The sequence below is a fragment of the Hypanus sabinus genome, chromosome 12 (genome assembly GCF_030144855.1).
Source record: "Hypanus sabinus isolate sHypSab1 chromosome 12, sHypSab1.hap1, whole genome shotgun sequence".
Classification (NCBI taxonomy): domain Eukaryota; kingdom Metazoa; phylum Chordata; class Chondrichthyes; order Myliobatiformes; family Dasyatidae; genus Hypanus; species Hypanus sabinus.
In genome coordinates, this window is record NC_082717.1 from 64,922,249 (window position 1) to 64,939,640 (window position 17,392).

The 17,392-nt window shown below is 41.3% G+C and overlaps 1 protein-coding gene across 3 annotated transcripts in view; it reads left to right on the forward strand.

The window, feature by feature from the left end:
* Positions 1–17,392, forward strand: part of commd1 (copper metabolism (Murr1) domain containing 1) — a 109,047-nt gene that overhangs the window by 20,419 nt on the left and 71,236 nt on the right. The window contains exon 1 of one of the 3 annotated variants that reach the window (XM_059986113.1): positions 11,067–11,173. The exons of the other annotated variants lie outside the window; for them this stretch is intronic. Coding sequence (XP_059842096.1) covers positions 11,171–11,173 — 3 coding nt within the window. The 5' untranslated portion in view covers positions 11,067–11,170. Of the gene's footprint in view, positions 1–11,066; positions 11,174–17,392 lie in introns of those variants that run through there. 3 annotated transcript variants of the gene reach the window in all.

Sequence of the window (17,392 nt, forward strand, 5' to 3'; positions counted from 1 at the left end):
GCTGATGATCCAAAGGAACGGCCAAGACCAATACAGTTTGACACTGGCATTGCAGGAATTGCCAATTGGTGTTGAACTCAATGAAGGACTGCCTAAGGAATTCCAGCTCTGGATTTTTCCTTGGGGTTTACTCCTAAAACCCTTCCCTTGAGTGTTGTAGATGCAAGGCAGTGGAGGTTTGAGATCAGAGATTTCCTTCTGGATAAGCTCCATCCGCCCAAAGAAGCTGGTTTTTCAGGTGCTTGTCCCCCACCTTTGCCTGTTCTCCAGTCTGTAGAAACAGTCCTGCTGGGCTTAGTAGCCAAACCACATGTGAAGACCAGGAGCCGAACATGGTTGTCAGAGGTTATTTGAGATGCATGCCATTGGGAGCTTTTAATTGATAGTAGGAGCTTATCCTGACTACCACCCCTGGCTATAACAACTTTAAGGAACCATAGTACATATAAGGTATCAATAAACGTATACACTCAGACCCCGCTTAACACTGGGAATGCACTCCTTGAAGGTGGAGCGTATGTAAATCAGTGTTATGCATCATTATAACATTTATGTGAATAGACATGTGCCTGATTTTTAAAACCAAATCAAACCTGAGATAGTTTTTACACACACACCCCCAACCTGTACATTGGTGGAGCAGCAACAGATCACAGCAGCAGCGGAGGGAAGTGGGTAGTGGTTACATCCTAGAGGAGGGAGCAGGCTGTGGGTCCTCTAAATTTGACTGCTTCTTCGAGTAGGCTTCGATATTTGATTGCCTTTTCTTAAATTTCCTCTCATGAAGCAGTTCTTGGCAGCAGGAAATCATGTCAAGAACACCTCTCTTTGCCTTATTGCTTTGCTCCCAGTAAGGGTCATTCTGATCGTCGATGTAGCAAATTTCAAAGAGGTGCTAACATCAACCTGATGCTCACCAGCTTCCAAATGCTGTATCACTTGCAGTTTCACATCCCTTCTAATGCTTTTTCTACACATCTCAGATATACTACACTCACTGGAAGTTGCAAGCAATTTTCTAGACTTCATGGGTGGAAAAAAATGGAATAAATTGGCAAGAGAGCAAGAACATTTACACAAGTGGGGAGGCAGTGTGTGAATTAATATGTGAATGGCTGTGAGTAGCTCAGAGCATGTGTAAAACATTCTCATTGGCTGATTGAATGTTAACTGTAGTGGCGACTGCTTTTGAGAAGTTTTTAAGTGCAATGAATTTCTGTCATTTTTAAAAATGTCAGTAAAGAATTGAATAGACGCGTCGTAACGAATCAGCACAATGCGGGGTAGCATTATGCAGGGTCTGTGTGTAGTCAGACAAAATATATAATTTAACCCAAGTCTCTGAGTGTCATGTCCTGTAGATTGATGGTGCTTTAATATTGTCGGTAAGAACAAACCCACAGCACTCCGCAGAGTGCAATGCAGTTTTTCTTCCACTGAGTGAACACTGAGGGCAGCACTGATGGGCAGGGCTAGCGCCTAACCCAACATTGTTGTGGGCAGGCTGTAAGCTAATCTTACAGGGATGGGAACCGGTATGATAGAGCTGAGTCTGAGCCAGCAGGTTTACAAGTAGATGATGGTGTAACATGAATGTCAGGAAGGACAAGCCAATGACTGGGTACAAATGCAGACAAAGCCAACAGTTAAAATCTACCACAGAGGCACAATTCAAAAGTGCAAAGAATGCAGGACTAAGGGTGCTGAATTTAAATGCATGTCATAATCAGAATAAGGTGGATGAACTTGTGGTGCAATTAGAGATTGGTTGGTATGATGCTGTAGGCATCACTGAGTTATGGCTGAAAGAAAGTCACAGTTGGGAGCTCAATATCAATGGATGTGCTTTGTGTCGAGGAATGGGAGGTGGGGTGGCTGTGTTGGTAAGAGATGGAATTAAATCTTTAGGAAGAGGTGACATGGGGGTCAGAGAATGTCGAGTCTTTGTAGGTGGAGTTAAGAAACTACAAGGGTTAAAAAAACATTATGGAAGTTGTACATACACACCTCCAAGTAGTAGCCAAGATATAGGGTAGAGGTTGCAAAGGGAGCTGGAAAGGGCATGTAATAGGGATTGGGAAAATCAGGTTGGTGTCAGATCACAAGAGAGGGAATTTGTTGAATGCCTATGAGATGGCTTTTTAGAGCAGCTTGTGCTTGAGCCTACTCAGGGAAAAGCTATCTTAGATTGGGTGTTCTGTAATAACCCAGATCTTATTAGGGAGCTTAATGTAAAGGAACCCTTAGGAGGCAGTGATCATAATATGATTGAATTCATATTGCTATTTGAGAGAGTGAGAGAAAGAAAGTACAGGTCACATGTATCAGTATCACAATGGAATAAGGAAATACAGAGGCAGGAGAGAGGAGCTTGCCCAGGTGGACTGGAGGAGGATACTGGTGGGGATGACGACAGAGCAGAGGTGGCTGAAGTTTCTGGGAATAGTTCACAAGGTACAGGATAGTTCTCAAATGGCAGGGGTAGGCAACCATGGCTGACAAAAGGAAATTAAGGACTGCATAAAAGCCAAAGAAAGGGCATATAACGTAACAAAAGCGAGTGGGAATTTGGATAATTAGGAAGGTTTTAAAATCCAACAAAAGGCAACTAAAAAAGCCATAAGAAGGGAAAAGATGAAATATAAGAGCAAACTAGCCAATAATATGAAGTGAGATACTAAAGTTTTTTCAGTTATATAAAGAGAAAAAGGGAGGTGAGAGTAGATATTGGACCACTGGGAAATGTTGCTGCTGAGGTAATAATGGGTGACAAAGAAATGGCAGATGAATTAAATGGATACTTCACATCAGTCTTCACAGTGGAAAACACCAGCAGTGCCAGAGATCCATGAGTGTCTGGGAGCAGGAGTGGGTGCCATTGCTGATACAAAACAGAAAAAATGCTAAGTCTTAAGGTGAGTAAATCACCTCGACCAGATGGACTACATCCCAAAGTTCTGAAAGGTTGCCAAAGAGACAGCAGATGCAATAGTTATGATTTTTCAAAACTCACTTGATTTTGGCATGGTACCCGAGGACCTGAAAATTACAAATGTCACTCCACTCTTTTTAAAATGGGAGGAAGGCAAAAGTAAAGGAAAATCTTGGCCAGTTAGCCAAACCTTAGTGGTTGGAAAAGTGGAGTCTATTATTAAGGACAAGATTTTGGAGTACTTGCAGACTAATGATAACATAAGTCAAAGTCAGCATGGTTTCTTTAAAGGGATTCTGTTGGAATTCTGCAAGGAAGTAACAGGCAGAATGGACAAAGGAGAGACAGTAGATGTCAGCTTTTCAGAAGGCATTTGATAAGGTGCCACACATGAGGCTGCTTAAAAGGATAAAAATCCCATGGCATAATAGAAAAGATACTGGAATGGATAGAGGAATAGTTGACAGGCAGGAGGTGGTGAGGGGGGACAAAAAGAGCCTTTTCTGGCTACTGGTTTCTTTTCATCTACTGGCTGCTGGTGACTAGCGGTGTTCCTCTGGTCAGTATTGGGATTGTTACTTTTCACATTGTTTGTCAATGATTTAGTTAACAGAATTGATGGCTTTGTGGTAAAGTTTTGTAGATGGTGCAAAAATAGGTGGAGGGGTAGGTAGTGCTGAGGAAGCAATGCAATTGCAGCAGGATTTAGAATGAGCAAAAAAGTGGTAGATGGAATACAGTCACAAACGACAGAAAATCCGCAAATGCCGGAAATCTGAGCAATAGAGTTTTGGCCTGAAATGTTGACTGTACTTTTTCCATAGATGCTGCCTGGCCTGCTGAGTTCCTCCAGTATTTTGTGTGTGTTGTTAGATGAAATACAGTGTTGGGAAGTGTATGATAATGCATTTTGGTAAAAGGAACAATAGTGCAGACTGTTATCTAAATGGGGAGAAAATTCAAACATCAGAGGTGCAGAGGGACTTGGGAGTCCTCATGCAAGTCTCCCAGAAGGTTAATATACAGGTTGAGTGTCCAGTAAAGAAGGCAACTGCAATGTTGGCACTCATTTCAAGGGGAATTGAATATAAAAACGAGGATAAAATGCTGAGGCTTTGTAAGACGTGAGTCAGGCCGCACGTGGAGTATTGTCACCAGTTTTGTCACCATATCTCAGAAAGAATGCGTTGTTATTGGAGAGAGTGTAGAGGTGGTTCACGAGGATGGTTCTGGGAATGAAGGGGTTATCACATGAGGAGCATTTGGCAGCTTTAGGCCTGTACTCACTCGAATATAGAAGAATACAGGGGGGGATCTCATTGAAACCTACCAAATGTTGAAAGGACTAGATGGGAGAGGATCTCTCCTAAGGTGGGGTATTCAGAACTAGAGGGCACAGCCTCAAAATTGAGGGGTGATTCTTTAGAACAGAGGTAAGGAGTAATTTTATTAGCCAGAGAGTTGTGAATCTGTGGAATGCTCTCCCACAGACAGCTGAAGGGGCCATGACTGTGGGTATATTTAAAGTGAAAATTGATAGTTTCCTGATCGATTAGGGCATCAAAGATTATTCCAAGAAGCCAGGTGTATGGGGTTAAGTGGGATCTGAGATCAGCCATGATGGTATGGCGGAGCACACTTGATGGGCTGAATGGCCTAATTCTGCTCCTATGTCTGAAGGTCAACTTCTTGATAATTGACCTAACTGCACTCCAAGGAATATTCAGTGACTTGTATCAATTTCCTGACTCATGCTTTTCATGGAGTTGCTTGGAATGGTCTTCTGTCTTCATGATGTAGTTTTTGCCAGGATACCGACTCTCCAGCAGGTGGACCTTCCTGATACAGGTGTATTTTTACTACAATCGAAATCAAAATACCTTGACTGCGCACAGGTGATCTCTATTTTTTTTTACTAATTATGTGACTTCTGAAATCAATTGGCTGCACCAGTAATGATTTGGTATGTCATATTAAAGGGCAGGGGCAATACTTATGGAATTAATTATTTTGTTCTTTTTATATGTAATTAATATGGGTCACTTTGTAGAGATCGGTTTTGACTTTGACACAAAAGAATCATTTTCTGTTGATTGGTGTCAAAAAAAGTGCCAAACAATAGAACATGAAAACCTCCAAGGGGAGTAAATAGTTTTTATAGGCACTGTATATCACCATGCTAATGCAAATTAAAAAAAAAATACACTTTAGTTAACAAACTGAATTTACCATCTTCAGCTAGGTTTGCTGTTTGCCTTTGAATCTTAAATCCACTTCTCTGGATTATGTGTCTGATAACCTTGACAATTTCCCATCAAAGTGTATGACATAACAAATACAAGGCATATTTTGAAGTATTGAAAATGCAGGTTGAGTTTCAGATCAACATTGAGTTATTTTTCCAAAATAACCAGTCTTTCCTAAATATGAGAACTTAATTTTTGCAAAATTGGTTACAGTCTAGAATGTATGGCCTGACAAAGCCTCAATATATGAAGGAAAGTGTACCAAATACCTTGGTTAGGATCCGATGCAGCTGCATTGTTACATTCAGGAAGCTATGGATATGCACTTCTGTGTGTGTCTCTATCAATACAGAGAGGTAATTATTTTATATGTCCAACCAGAATTCGATCTCCAAAAGTGACTTACCTGTAAGTAGTCTGGATTAAACTCAATCTGTCACTGTTGTACCCAACTTTTCAGCTGATTTTATTACCTACTGCCTGTTACACCAATGCCGTTTAGGGCAGCAGTGGTTCTCCATCTCTGTTTATGCTTGGCTATCTTCTCTATTGTACTCCGGGTGTGGTTCAGGGTAATCATTTTTGCCTCTAAGGTGTGGCACCAAGTTGACTTTATTCTTGGTCTTTGCAATGTTCAAGGCTTCTTTCCTTATTATCTTCTGTTTTTAAGTGTATTTACAGTTTGGGGGTTTGAATGTCCTGATTTATATTCTCTATATTGTGTTGTGGTTGGTCTGGAGTTTTTTTTTGTTGCGGGGCTTGGGGAGGATACTAATTTTACATGTCTTCAATTTGGGTGCTTTCTCAATTATCTTTTTTGTATTGTAGTATTATTGTATGTTTATTTTTGCACTGTATTAATTTTCTTCATTTTGATTTGGGTTTTTTTTTCTGTCTATAGTGATGTAGAAAATGCATAAAAAAACAAATTAAAAAAAAAGGCTTCTTTCCTCGTGCCAGTCATGGTAGGAGGCTGTTATTTGCATTCCTTGAATGAGGGTGGAATTGGTTGCCAAATCCCCATTTTATTCTCTGTGCATGAGTACCCGTACTGTTGAGTCAGATTCTGCAGAATTAGCTTGCTTCCCAGTTTGCAGCACTGGTCTCTTTCTCCTTGGTTTGGAGGCCTTCCAGCTTATGCAGTCATTCTTAAAGATGACTGCATTGCTCTGGGCTGCCACATGCCCGGGTTTTTCTAGTTACAGCATACCTTGGTTATCCTTCCTATACCATGGACCCACTATTTCCTTCAAATGCCAACACCAGGGGAGTCTGGATGCTGGCTCCCCTTTTGTCAACCCTCAAAATGGCTTATTCAGATCTCAAAGGAATCTTTCTGGTTAATTTAGTTCCCTCCTCCCTTGACCAATCAGAACAGGATAGTTAGCACATGTACAGCAGGAGCCTGCAAGTTGACCGTAGGATGTTCCTTCTGCGTAGCCGTATGAAGGGTGTTGACAGCTGAATTCCATTCCCCTAGAAGTCTTACAGCTTCTGTCATCCTACAGCATCATTGAAGATAACATTAAAATATCTGTTACTGAGGAAATCCTGGCAATAGTAGATGTTTTTGGTCTCAAGTTTGTAGCATTCTATTTACACATTTCTTGCAAAGAACTTCCCATCACTGAGGCCCTTATTGGGTTATAGCAGGCTGTTGTTGGGAAAGAGGTGTTAGATTGGTCTTCAATTAGCATATATATATATCCATTTGTGTCAGCAGGTTAAGCTCATATTCCACAGTCACTCACTGGAAAGAAGGTCTCAAAAAATCTTTGTCTTCCTTGCCTTCATTGTTTTCCTTCGGCCTGTACTGGGAGTACACACACGCATCAGGTTCCATCTCTTCTCACTCTTGGTCCATGGCCTTGTAAATTATTGCACAAGGAGCACTTGTTGGAATATGTTTTAAATGTGATTGAGTGTTTTTGTTTTCAAAAAACGATTAGCTTTATTTGTCACTTGTACTTGGAAAGATACAGTGAAATGCGTTGTTTGCATTAAATCAAGAGTATTTTATTAAGCAGCCTGCAAGTGTCACCAGGCTTCTGGCACCAACATATCATGCCCACACCTTATTAACCCTAACTCGTGATGTGGGAGGAAACCAATGTGGTCATGGGGAGAAAATACCAACTCCTTACAGACAGCAGCAGGAATCGAACTTCCATCTGTAAAGTGATTGCACCAATCGCTACACCACCCTGTTGCCCAAAATTCTCATGCACTCAATATTGAAAACGTTGAGAAATCTTTCCCTACTCATACCATATACATTTAAATCTATGCCCACTTATCACTGATCTCTATCCAGAGTCTTCTCTTCAGCTTTCTTGTTCCAAAGAAAACACTCTCAGCCTAGCCAATCATATCTTGTAACATAAATTCTCTGTTGGCATTTGTCTAGATCAACATTCTAGACAAACTTGTACCTTCACATTCTTTTTATGCATTAGAAATCTGAACTGTATGAGGTATTCTAGCTGCTGAACTTTATTTTGATCTTGCTGTTTTTATATACTGTGGCTTGATCTTTTGATAAATGATTTATTTTATTTTAATGCCTTTGAACCCGTATTATCTCCCTATCCAATGACATTTACAGATGTGGATGTATACTTAAAGGTATTTGTTTGCTCTCCCAAAATGCACTTGAATTAAGTTCCATTTGTCACTTTACTAACTCAATCCATTAATGTATACTTTTTCTACTAAATATTTTTGAAGAGTTAACTGATTGTTTTAATGTACAATTTGCAAATGCCTTTTAGATCGGACATCAGTAGTTGTAATTTATCAGTCACTAATGTATTTTAAAATTTAATTAGTGTTAGGAATATAGTGACTTTATGTTGCTACTTATCATTTATATCTGCAAAAGATTCTAGTTCTTTTTGCTTGGAGTTTTATATGACCTGAAACAGGCCTACCAAATTATAACTCCACAGTGATTGTTCATTCTTTCAACTTAGGTCTGGATCTTGAATATTATTTCAGTTCTAATTTCTGTTTTGTTTATATTCCTCCTTTAAAAATAGGACAGGACTTCATTTTAAATGATGCAATTATTTTTGCCTTGTATCAATGCAGATTAGTTTTCTAATTAATTCTGCTTGTATTCCTACTAAAGACTCAGCAATGAGTGGAAATAACATTTATTCTGAAGTGGCCCTTGGGACTGATGATTGCACACTGAGCCAAATGATATCTGACTGAATGGGTGGGTAGTTAGATAATTTGTGAGACTGTGCACCCGATGCATTGACTCTGGATTCTCACAATGAGTCCATGCATTGGGTACACATAATACCAAAAATTAAATGGGTCATGGTTGGTGGGAATGTTGCTTTTTTTGGAAGAGATCTTTGAATTATTACCTCTCTTAATCTGGTAACTCCTACTCCTGAAATGTTCAGGATTGAGTCTGTTTCAAGAAACTGGTGTCAGATATGTAAATAATGTGGCCTGGCAAACAGTCAATTGCCTGACCTGGGGGAGGGCACTGATCTTGCATTATTCTTCAAGTGCATATTTTGATTTTAGGAGATAATCTTTGTGGGATCTCTGCTCTTGAGTTATATAATTCAGCCTTCAAAAGTATTGCGGTAGACTGGAATCAGTGCTGTTAAGTTCGACATGCTGATTTTCAAACACTATCTCCTTTAGTCAGCTTAAGGCCTTGCTGGCACATTGAAGGTTATGACAAATTTCATTCCACTGTTTCCAGCAAGTGATCTGATCTTTTGTGATCTAAAGTTTGGAAAAGTGTAAACTACACCCATGGGTCACTGAGCAAAACATTATGATATTTGGGTTAAAAAAATTATATCAATAAGCAATATTGAAGACAGTTGAATCAAAAGAGACTATGACTGCAATGAATGGTGGAGAAGACTCACAAAGCTAAATTGCCAACTATTTTTCTTTGTTTCTGTCGATTAGTTTATCTGACTACTTGACCATCGTCCAGTTCTTGCATTTAGAAGAGATTGTGTGTAATCAGCTAAACCGTATGATAGTGAAATTCATTTTTCAGTTAAACTGAAGACAATGTTTTACAACTGTTGTAGTAACTAAAACAGTAATACTTCTGGAAACTGGCACATGAAGAACATTTCAAATGACTTTGAGTACTGAGTACATTCTCAGGAACACTCAGAAGTGGAGCAGAATTGGTAGAAGTAGTGTTCCATTTCCCAAACTACCTAACTGCTTGCTTGTCAGAGACTTTCTGCACCTATGGCAACCTGTATAGATTCTAAAATCATCTTGGGACCCACAAAACTCGAGAAGAAGCAAACCAACTGTGATGCTAAGTAGAGGTGTAAAACAATTGAGAAAGATAGCATGTGTAATTTTGTTGTCTTAGTGTTCTGCATGCAAATTGGTATTGGGTCATTAATCTGTAATCCAACGATGTAATAAATATCCTTTTTTTAAATGAAGAAAAAGACCAATGGAGACAAGGTACCAATCCATATGTTCAAACCTTTTCATTCAAAGATCATTCAAGGAATCAAGATAGCAATGAATCTAATAGACATTTTCCCCACTCTGCAATGAAAGATGCTCAAGTGTTTGTAGTTCTGCAGTCAAGATCAAGCATTTCATTCAGTGGGAAGAATAAAATTGGAGTTCTTTATTGTGCCCTATTGTTCCTTCCAGAAACCATTGTGAAACAATTTAGATTAGTAAAAGTTGATCACTTGTCCAGCTGTTATGCCATTAAGTGTAAAGTCCCATTAATTACAATGAGGGGTGACCTAAATGAAACTGATCGAATTTTCAAAGGCCTCAAGAGAGTGGATGTGGAGAAGGTGTTTCCTATGGTGCAGGAGTCTAAGACCAGGGGACTTGACTTCAGAATAGAGGGGCAACACACAAAATGCTGGAGGAACTCAGCAAGCCAAGCAGCATCTATGGAAAAGAGTACAGTTGATATTTTGTGCTGAGATCCTTCAGCAGGTCTGGAGAATAAAAGATGAGGGGTAGAGTTAAAAGATGGAGGTAGGGGAGGGAGAAACACAAGGTGATGGGTGAAACTGGGATGGGTGAAGTAAAGAGCTGGGAAGTTGATTGGTGAAAGAGATACAGGGCTGGAGGAGGGGAGTCTGATAAGAGAGGACAAAAGGCCATGGAAGAAAGAAAATGGGAAGGGAGCACCAAAGTGAAGCGATGGGCAGGCAAGGAGATAAGGATAGAGAGGGGAAAGGAGATGGGGAATGGTGAAAGAGGGAGCTGCCATTAATAGAAGTTCAAGAAATCGATGTTCATGCCATCAGGTTGGAGGCTATCGAGACAGAATATAAGGTGCTGTTCCTCCATCCTGAGTGTGTACTTATCACGACAGCGGAGGAGGTCATGGATAGATACATGGGAATGGGAAATGGAATTAAAATGGGTGGCCACTGGGAAATCCCACTTATTTGGCAGACAGAACATAAGTGCTTGGCAAAACAGTCTCCCAATCTACGAAACTCACTGATATACAGAAGGCCATACTGAGAGCACCAGGCACAGGATATGACCCCACCAACTCACAGGTGAAGTGTTGCCTCACCTGGGAGGACTGTTTGGGGCACTGAATGGTAGTGAGGAAGGAGATGCATGGGCACGTGTAGCACTTGTTCTGCTTGCAAGGATAAGTAAGAGCAGTGGGGAGGGACGAATGGACAAGGGAGTTGTGTAGGGAGCAATCCCTGCGGAAAGCAGAAAGTGGGGGGAGGGAAAGATATGTTTATTGGTGGGATTCCATTGGAGATGGCGGAAGTTGCGGAGAATATGTGCTGGACATGGAGGCAGTGGGGGACACACAGAAGTGGAGCAAAAGTGAACCACAGACTTCGGTTCTTTGCAGGAATGGGACCAGTTCTCGGGCTTTCAGACCGGCTGTTGCTGTTTGTCACACCAAGGGTTCAGCGTGAGAATCTGACTCAAATCCAAAATCTAAGACCTTGGGGCTCTGGAGACGGGCAGATCGAGGGTCGGCGTGATGGTGAGAGATTTTTGTGTCATCGGAGAGGCTGGAAAATCTTCTGCTGTGGGCCTGAAAACACAAGATCTTTGCAATCTTCAGGCACAGAGCTAGAAAAAAGTGATAAAACGGACTTTTTAACATTGTAAACCAGCGGGTTGTTTTCATGTCTCCTGCTCACTGTGAAAATGGGGGACACCTATCTCTCCCTTATTATGTAGAGAGAGAACCTGTGGTTTGTCGAATGCCGGATGAAATGTAATAGTCTTTGGGATAACTGCAAGGTCTGTGTCTTTGGTATTGCCTAGCTCACGCTTGTGCCCGGCAACGGGTGCGTTTTTTTTTTGCTGGGGGGAGGGGGGAATCGCTGCTTGCTGCCACTTATGCGCGGGAGTGGGGAGCTTGGGGGACTTTGGGGCTCTCATTCTATCTGGGCAGCTTCCAACCTGATGGCATAAACATCGATTTCTTGAACTTCTCATAATGGAGGCCCCCTCCCTTGACCAAAATCCATCCTTTTTTCCCACTCTCACCCTATCTCCTTGCCTCACCAGCACCTCCCTCTGGTGCTCCTCTCCCCTTTTCTTCCTTCCATTGACTTCTGTCCTCTCCAATTAGATTCCCTCTTCTCCAGCCCTATATCTCTCTCACCAATCAATTTTCCAGCTCTTTACTTCACCCATATCCCCTCCAGGTTTCACCTATCACAAACAAGAGAAATTCTGTAGGTGCTGCAAAATGCTGGAGTAACTCAGCAGGCCAGGCAGCATCTATGGAAAAAAAAGTACAGTCGATGTTTTGGGCCGAAACCCTTTGGCAGGACTGAAGGAAAAAAGTTAAGGAATAGATTGAAAGGTGGGGGGAGGAGAGAGAGAAACACCAGGTGCCTCCTCTCCCTTCACCATTTCCCATCCCCTTGTCCTTCGCTCATGTTATCTCCAGCCCATTCCCTTCCACCCCGCCCCGCTTTATTCTTTCTTCCTTCTTCCATGGCCTTCTGTCTTTTTCACCAATCAACTTCCTAGCTCTTTGCTTCATCCCTGCCCTTTCAAGTTTCACCTATCATCTTGTGTTTCTCCCTCCCCTCCCCCCATCTTTTAAATCTACTCATTATCTTTTTTTTCAGTCCTGCTGAACAGTCTTGGCTCGAAGCATTGACTGTACTCTTTTTTTCCATAGATGCTGCCTGGCCTGCTGAGATCCCCCAGCATTTTGTGTGTGTTGCTTGGATTTCCAGCATCTGCAGATTTTCTCTTGTTCATGCTCAAAATAGAAGGACACTCTTTTAGAATGGTGATGAGTAGGAATTGCTTTACCCAGAGAGTGGTGAATCTGTGAAATTTGTTGTCACTGGTGGATTTGGAGGCCAAATCATTGAGTATATTTAAGACAGAGGTTTATAAATTCTTGATTATTCAGGGTGTGAAGGGATACAGGGAGAAGGCAATTGATTGGAGCCAAGAGGGAAAATGGGTCGGCCATGATAAGATGACAGAGCAGACTCGATGGGCCATATGGACGAATTCTGCTCCTGTATCTTATGGTCTTATTACATTTGTGTGAAAATTGAAACATTAAAAACTTATGTAAATATACTGGAAATGTTCCAACGTATATAGTTGTGTTTACATTGGTGGTTTGCTGAAAATTTTCAAGTAACACTTGCAGTCATTTTATTTTTCTACTTTCACAGCTATTTAAAATTTGCTTTTCCTTTGTAGGAACTCCCCTCACAGCTCTGCTAGCTCATTGAGCCAAATTTTGAGCTGGAGGCTAATTAAATGTCTGAATTCCAAGTTAGTGCAACATTTACATGTAAGCCTGCCATAATCAAGCCTTGGACATAAGAAAATTGTCACCATTTTAACTATTGATTCTAATTCTAACCAGCTAATGCTTTTTGCCACCATTTAAACCCTCTCCCAACAATACTGGGTGGTTTGTAGCATAGCCAGGTTCAATAACTGCTGTTGTCTGTAAGGATTTTGTACATTCTCTTCATGGAACCCATGAAGAGAATGTGGGTTCCCTCTGGATGCTCAAGTTTCGTCCCGTGTTCCAGAGATGTACAGTTAGTTTGTTCATTGGTCACTTGGCTGTCATTGGGTGGCATGGGCTTGTTACAATCCTGTATCTATGAATAAATGCTCATTCATTACATGTTCAGTCATTACTAAATCATAACTACTTGGAAAAGTACATTAACTCTTTTATATAAAGTATATGAATTGAAGGAATTGTTAAATGCTACATCAAAGGTAATTTTTACTGAGAATCTCAATATTAATTTTAATATTGATTTGTAGAAGCTTTGGCAGTTTGCAGAATTACATGCTCTTTTTATGGGAAGAAAATGCTGATGAAACACTGTTAAAGATGACTTGTTGATGCCCAATTTATTTGTTTGCTACCTCATCAATTGATTTCCTGCTATTCAATAGTCTAACGTGCTTCTTAGTAAATGCTTTAGTATGCCTCCCAGAAACCACATCTGAGAACCATCTTAAAATGGAAACAAAGTGTTTTTATACCTTGAAATGCTGTGGTACAGGCTGCAATTAAGATTATGATCTTCTGTTGAATGGTAGGCTTGGCTTTTTTGTTTAATCAAATTTGCATTTCTTCCTGTATTTGTCCTGGTTCAACCCTATTGATGTACAGAAAATAGATGTGGAAAGTTATCTGCTGAGTTATACCCCACAGAATGTATTTTTGTATATTTATTAGCTGCAATGGTGAAATAGTTTATGCTCTGAGAGCAGTACAAAAACAAGACCTTAATTTTGTTTATTCTGGCTTCAATGCAAAGTTGGAAAGGGAAGGGTGAGAGAAGGTTATTTCAGTACACTTCTGATGATGCTTGGAGCATGGTCTTGCCATAATCAATATCCTTTTGCATCAGACAATTACAATGATTCATGAGAACACAATGGATCCAAGTATTGCCATATATTAGGCCATGCCGTTATCTAAGTGAGAGTGCAAGGGTGTCAAATGATGGTGGCTGATAACTGTGGTATTGGCTGGTACATAATCTATTCAGTTATCTCTCAACAACAAAGTGGCAGAAAAAAATAATATAAAGAGACTCTGAGCACTTCTTTGGAAACTCTACTCAGGAATCTAAAATCCAGTGATTCTAGTTAATTGAACAATTGGTTAATCGGGCCAGTCACCTACTCATCGAGAAAATAACTGAGATTCCCTTAATTTATTTGGGATACTATGCCATTTAAATGGGCAGGAGACTGTTGGCAAACATTTTCTCACAGGTGTCACTTGTGTGGTTGTTAGACTCAACACTGCTTAGAGCGAACAGTTTTAAATGGTGTTTGTTTAAAAAGCAGTGTTTTTTGTCGCTGATAGTTGGCTAGAAATAAGCAGAAAGAAAATTTAGAACTGTTTTGCTCATTGCATTCAGGCTTAGAGATGCCAGAAACGGCCTAGAGTTGAAAATAAAATGATTTCACTACTTCAAGTTAGGAACTATTGAATTGACTTTATTTCTTACCTCTTTCACATACATGAGGAGTAAAAATCTTTACATTATGTCTCTGAATGTACAAATTATAGTAATTTGTAATAAATAGTATGTTTAGTAAGATATACAACAGAATAGAAATATGATTATCAGCGTGAATTAATCAGTCTGATGGCCTGGTGGAAGAAGCCGTCCCAAAGCCTGTTGATCCTGGTTTCTCTGTAGGCTGCCTCATTATTATTTGTGATAAGGCCAATCAATGGAGTATCATCTGCAAATTTAATTAGGAGATTGGAGCTGTGGGTGGTGACACAGTCGTGGGTGTACAGTGAGTAAAGGAGAGGGCTGAGGACACAGCCCTGGTGGGCTCCTGTGTTGAGGGTCGGAGGGGAAGTGGTGAGGGGGCCCACTCTTATCACTTGCCAGTGATCTGACAGGAAATCCAAGATCCAGTCGTACAAGGCAGAGTGAAGGCCAAGGTCTCTGAGCTTCCTGTTTAGCCTGGATGGAATTATGGTGTTGAATGCTGAACTGTAGTCCAAGAACAGCATTCTCACATAAGCATCCTTCTCCAGATGTGTAAGGACAGTGTGTAGAGCAGTGGCTATTGCATCATCTGCAGATCGGTTCTATCGGTAGGTGAATTGTAGGGGGTCCAGTTTGGGTGGTAGCAAGCTGCAGATGTAATCCTTGACCAGACTCTCAAAGCATTTGCTTATTGTTGAGGTGAGTGCGACAGGATGCCAGTCATTCAGGCATGTTCGCTTGGTTCTTTTTAGGTACGGAGACAATGGTGGATGTTTTGAAGCAGGAGGACACTCTGCACTGGGAAAGGGAGAGATTAAAAATGTCTGCAAACACACCAGTTAGTTGTGCCGGGTCCATCCTGAGTACCTGCCCTGGGATGCCGCTCGGTCCCGCAGCCTTGCAACTGTCCACTCGTTGAAAACACCTGAGTACTTCAGCTCAGAGATGACCAAGGTGCAGGTCACATCAGTGGCCCTCCTTGGGTGATCAGTGTTGGCAACATCAAACACAGTGTAAAAAAGATTTGTCACATCTGGGAGCGAGGCAGCGACGTTGGCAGCACCAAGTCTGCGAAGTCAGTGATGGTGTGCGGACCTTGCCATAAGCTGCATGTGCTGTTGGTGGAGAGATGTGTCCGGATCTTGTCCCTGTATTGTCATTTCTCTGCCTTGATGACTTTGCATAGATCATAGCTGCATTTCTTGAGTTCCTGGTGGTTACCAGTGGTGAGAGCTGTGTCTAGTGCGGTGAATGCAGTGTGTATGGAACTGTTGACCCAGGGTTTCTGGTTTTCGATAGACCCTGACTGATTTTTGGGGGACAACGTCCTCCGGATAAAGCTTGTGGCCTCCTTCAGCAAACTTGGAGACATCCTCATCACGAAAGACGTTCCGGTTGACGTCATCAAAGCAGTCCTGAAGCATGTTGGTTGGTTGGGCCAACAGTGGATGGTTTTAACTCTGGCTGCCTTTTGTTTCAGCTTTTGCCTGTACATGGACAGAAGCAGGATGGAGGAGCGATCAGATTTCCCAAGTGGCAGGTGGAGGAGTGCTTTGTAAGCATTGTGGAAGGGAGAGTAGCAGTGGTCAAGTATGCTGTCTCCCTATGTGCTCAGCTGGATGTGTTTGACAAAACTTCAGAGAAACTTCAGTCAGTGATGCTCAATTAAAGTCTCCAGAGACAATGAAAACAGCCTCCAGGTGTGCAGTCTCCAGGGTGCTGATGGTCTCGTACGGTTCCTTGAGAGCCAAGTCAGTATCAGCCTACGGCGAAAAAGACACAGCTGTGAACTCTCTAGGCAGCCAGAAAGATCTACACAGCAGCACAAGTTCCTCCAGATCCAGGAAACTAAAGGATTTGAGGACATGCATATTCCGGGGGTCACACCAAGCATTATTGACCATGAAGCATACCTCACCTCCTTTACTCTTCCCAGAGAGGTTTTCAGACCTGTCTGCCCAGAACAGGGAGAACCCAGAGAGCTCGATGCCGAGACCTGCTATCTCCTCCATCAACCAGGTATCCATGAAGCACAAAACGTTACATTGCTTTGTTTCCCACTGATGGGAAATTCTTGCTGTCAGTTTACACAACTTGTCCAGTAACTGAATGTTAGCCAGGAGTATGCTCGGGAGTGGTGGCAAGTTAGCACACTGTCTCAACCTCACTAGGATACTCTTCTCCCTCACCTCTGGCACTGTCTCTGAGGTAGCGGTGATGTAATAAATGAGCCTCCCATGGGCCGTGTAAGCAGTGGTCCCCAGAGTAGAAAAGGCAGCACGTTGTGGGTAAATGCCATCTTCCTGATGTTCAGCAGCGTCAGTCGATCAATGAAGAATGTGAAGGTATTGACAATCATCTTGAATGTTACAATAAAAGTGAAGATCTGGAGGATGCAATAACATTGTATGAAGGCAGAATATTGTCTTCACTAGATGCCTATGCTGATCTTATTCATTTGCAGTTAATCAAAAGAACACAGCAGTGTACATTGAATGAAATACTCTCCTAATAAGTATTAGTAACAAATTTCACTATATATACTAGTGATATTAAACCCAATTCTAATACAGTTTTATAATGCTGTAGTACTATTCTGATTGGTTCTGTATTTAATGTAAATATATAATTTGTTACTCAATTAAAAGGAAGCTTGTCTTTTTTAAAAATCTTTTTTAACTATTGGCTTATTAGGCCAAAATGTACTGGTCCCGATGTTGCCCAAGTAACTG